General features: G+C 37.4%; 1 protein-coding gene and 1 non-coding gene across 2 annotated transcripts in view; both read right to left on the bottom strand.

Moving 5' to 3' along the window:
• Positions 1 to 2013: 2013 nt before the first annotated feature.
• Positions 2014 to 2086, bottom strand: Trnav-aac. Its single transcript has one exon. It is a non-coding gene; the product is annotated as a tRNA-Val (tRNA).
• A 25-nt stretch (positions 2087 to 2111) lies between these two features.
• Positions 2112 to 2690, bottom strand: part of LOC106457104 — a 2185-nt gene continuing 1606 nt past the window's right edge. The window contains exon 2 of the mRNA XM_013916486.1: positions 2112 to 2688. Within this exon, the coding sequence (XP_013771940.1) occupies positions 2112 to 2688 (577 nt within the window). The remainder of the gene's footprint in view (positions 2689 to 2690) is intronic.

The following is a 2690-nucleotide window of genomic DNA, read 5'->3' on the forward strand; positions in this document are numbered from 1 at the left end:
TACAGCCTCTATTTGTATGTGTCAAAATTAGTCAAAAATTCAGAGAAAATTAAAAGTATTAAGAATACAAAAAAAAATATTTTGTACGAGACTGAAATTAGGTGTGCTTGGAGTTATAAACTGTGTGTCGAACCTCACAAATTATGTGAAAGAAACGAAGCCTTAGTAAGGTGTGTTGATGAACGTGGACTTTCCAATATGACAAGGCACAACGTTTCTTTTTAGATTTTCAGGTTAGATCATGTTAAATGCTTAGTTTTCTACTATTATTTGTTATTGTTTACTATGTTTTGTATTTTTTTTTGGATTGTTACTAATTTTCTATGTATGTACTATAAGTAATTATTCTTATCTATTTTTTATTTTTTTACTATACAGGTAGGTCCCGTCATTTTCAGGAGATGTCTTGTATCTTTCATGTATTTTTCTTTATACCCACTCTATGAGGGGTGGGGGGATTAATAACGACAAAAAACATCCGATGTACAAGCGGAAAGTCCCAGGTTCGTCCCCTAGTATTGAAAATCAAACACAAATTATCATTCCAAACCCCTACATAGTACATAACCCTATCGACCTTCACTTACCAAATGCCCAAAGTCGCGATAGATACTCTAAAAGTCTGACAGTTTGTCTCGTAACCGAAACTGTAAGAAATAAATTTTAGCTTTAAGCTGAGCTTTAAAGATATTCACAACACCACGTTACAGAACCTTACTACGAGCAGAATAAATCATAAACTTAGTTATACGCGTACACAAGCGTAACAACCTGAGGTGATGCGATCTCAAATGATGTAAAAATCCGACCAAAGCCACCTGTCCTTTTTCATGATCCATTAACCTACGGCCTAAAACTATCTCTAACAAACTAAAAACTAAAGTCCACATATCCTCTACTCTGGAACATTCTGGCCAGTCTTGATTCAAAACTCGATCATTTGCGTCCTGAAGAGAAAAATCAACTTGCTAGTTTATTGACTTTATACTAATGTATATTTCCAGGCGATCCTAATCAAACCAACATCGCTGTTCATGATGTAGATATAGGTGACGCTTCTCCTGTAAAACAACATCCCTATCGTGTGAATACAAGGCCGATAAGATGCGTAAAGAAATATCTTACATGCTGGAAAACGGCATTATAGAGCCCAGTAAAAGTGATTGGTCTTCATTGTGTGTACTGGTCCCTAAATTTGATGGTTCGGTTAGATTCTGTACAGACTTTTGCAAAGTAAATGCTTTGACAAAGACAGATTCCTATCCCATTCCAAGAATGGAAGGTTGTATTGATAAAATTGGAAAAGCCAGATATATCACAAAGTGTGACCTACTAAAGGGATACTGGACTGTTCCTCTAACTCACAGATCAAAAGAAATATCTGCTTTTGTTACTCCTGATTGGTTATACCAGTACAATGTAATGCCTTTTGGGATGAAATATTCTCAATCAACTTTTCAGCGAATGATGAATCAATGCCTCAACAATCTGTCAGATGTTGGAATTTATGTTGATATTGTGATTTCCTGTGACACATGGGAAGAACATTTATGTGTATTACATGATGTTTTTGAGAGGCTTAAGAAAGCCAATCTCACTGTAAGTTTGCCAAAAAGTGACTTCTGTAAAGCCAGAGTTGTTTACTTAGGTCATGTAGTAGGCCATGGTCAAGTTTCTCCAATTCAAGCAACAGTTGATTGTATTGTGAATTATCCAACTCCTACCAACAAAAAAAAGTTTGATGAGATTTTTGGGAATGGCTTGTTATTACAGGAAGTTTTGTTACAATTTTGCTTACATCACTGTACCATTAACAAACCATTTGAAGAAAAATCAATAATTCAAATGGTCTGAAACATGTTAATCTGCTTTTCAAAAGGTCAAATCTTTGTTCTGCACTTACCCTGACCTGACTTTGATAAGCCTTTCGCATTAGCTGTTGATGCCAGCGATTGTGGCCGTGGTGATTTTTTATTACAATCAGATGACAAAGGTAAGAAATAAAAATTCTGTTGTGCGTGTCAGGAATTGAACCTGGGACCTTCCGCGTGTTAGGCGGATGTGATAGTCACTACACCACAAGCACTTGTTATAGACATTTGTCTAATTTACTATCTAAAGACAAGATTATTAATAAAATTAACACCACTTCTGTGTCCAGCCATCACAGCAGCATTGTCATAGCACTGTGACCGACAATCGTGTAGCTTCATTTCGTCCTTCTCTAGCTGTTTCAAGATGTCTTCTACCAAGCTCTCAGCATCCTTCTGTCTTATCTGGATAAAACCAAGGAAGGACTCACCAACAAGGACTGTTGTCCTCTCAAAATCAGCTTCCACGTACCTCACTATTTCTGACATCTGCTCACGGTGTGCCTGACTAGGAGTCGAGTCGAACATGAGACCATAGTACTTGGCTTTACGAATGCTTCTCAGTAAACTCTGGCGAATAGTAGATGCCATCATATGAATGAATTCGTTCTGGACACCCGGTGAAAAATAAGACTTGGATTCAGAATGACTTTCCACACGAGTGAGGTGTTCTTTCATGACAGGGTCAAAGATGGCCAGTAGTTTCAGTAAGCCAAGGAAATTTTTCACATTGGAGTCATCGACTAGCTCAAGTGACTCCCTGTGTCCTCGCAAAGCCAGGTTCTGAGTCGCAAAGAATTTTATGCAGTGAAGGATTCT

This window comes from Limulus polyphemus, unplaced genomic scaffold, assembly GCF_000517525.1.
Source record: "Limulus polyphemus unplaced genomic scaffold, Limulus_polyphemus-2.1.2 Scaffold292, whole genome shotgun sequence".
In the NCBI taxonomy this organism is placed as follows: domain Eukaryota; kingdom Metazoa; phylum Arthropoda; class Merostomata; order Xiphosura; family Limulidae; genus Limulus; species Limulus polyphemus.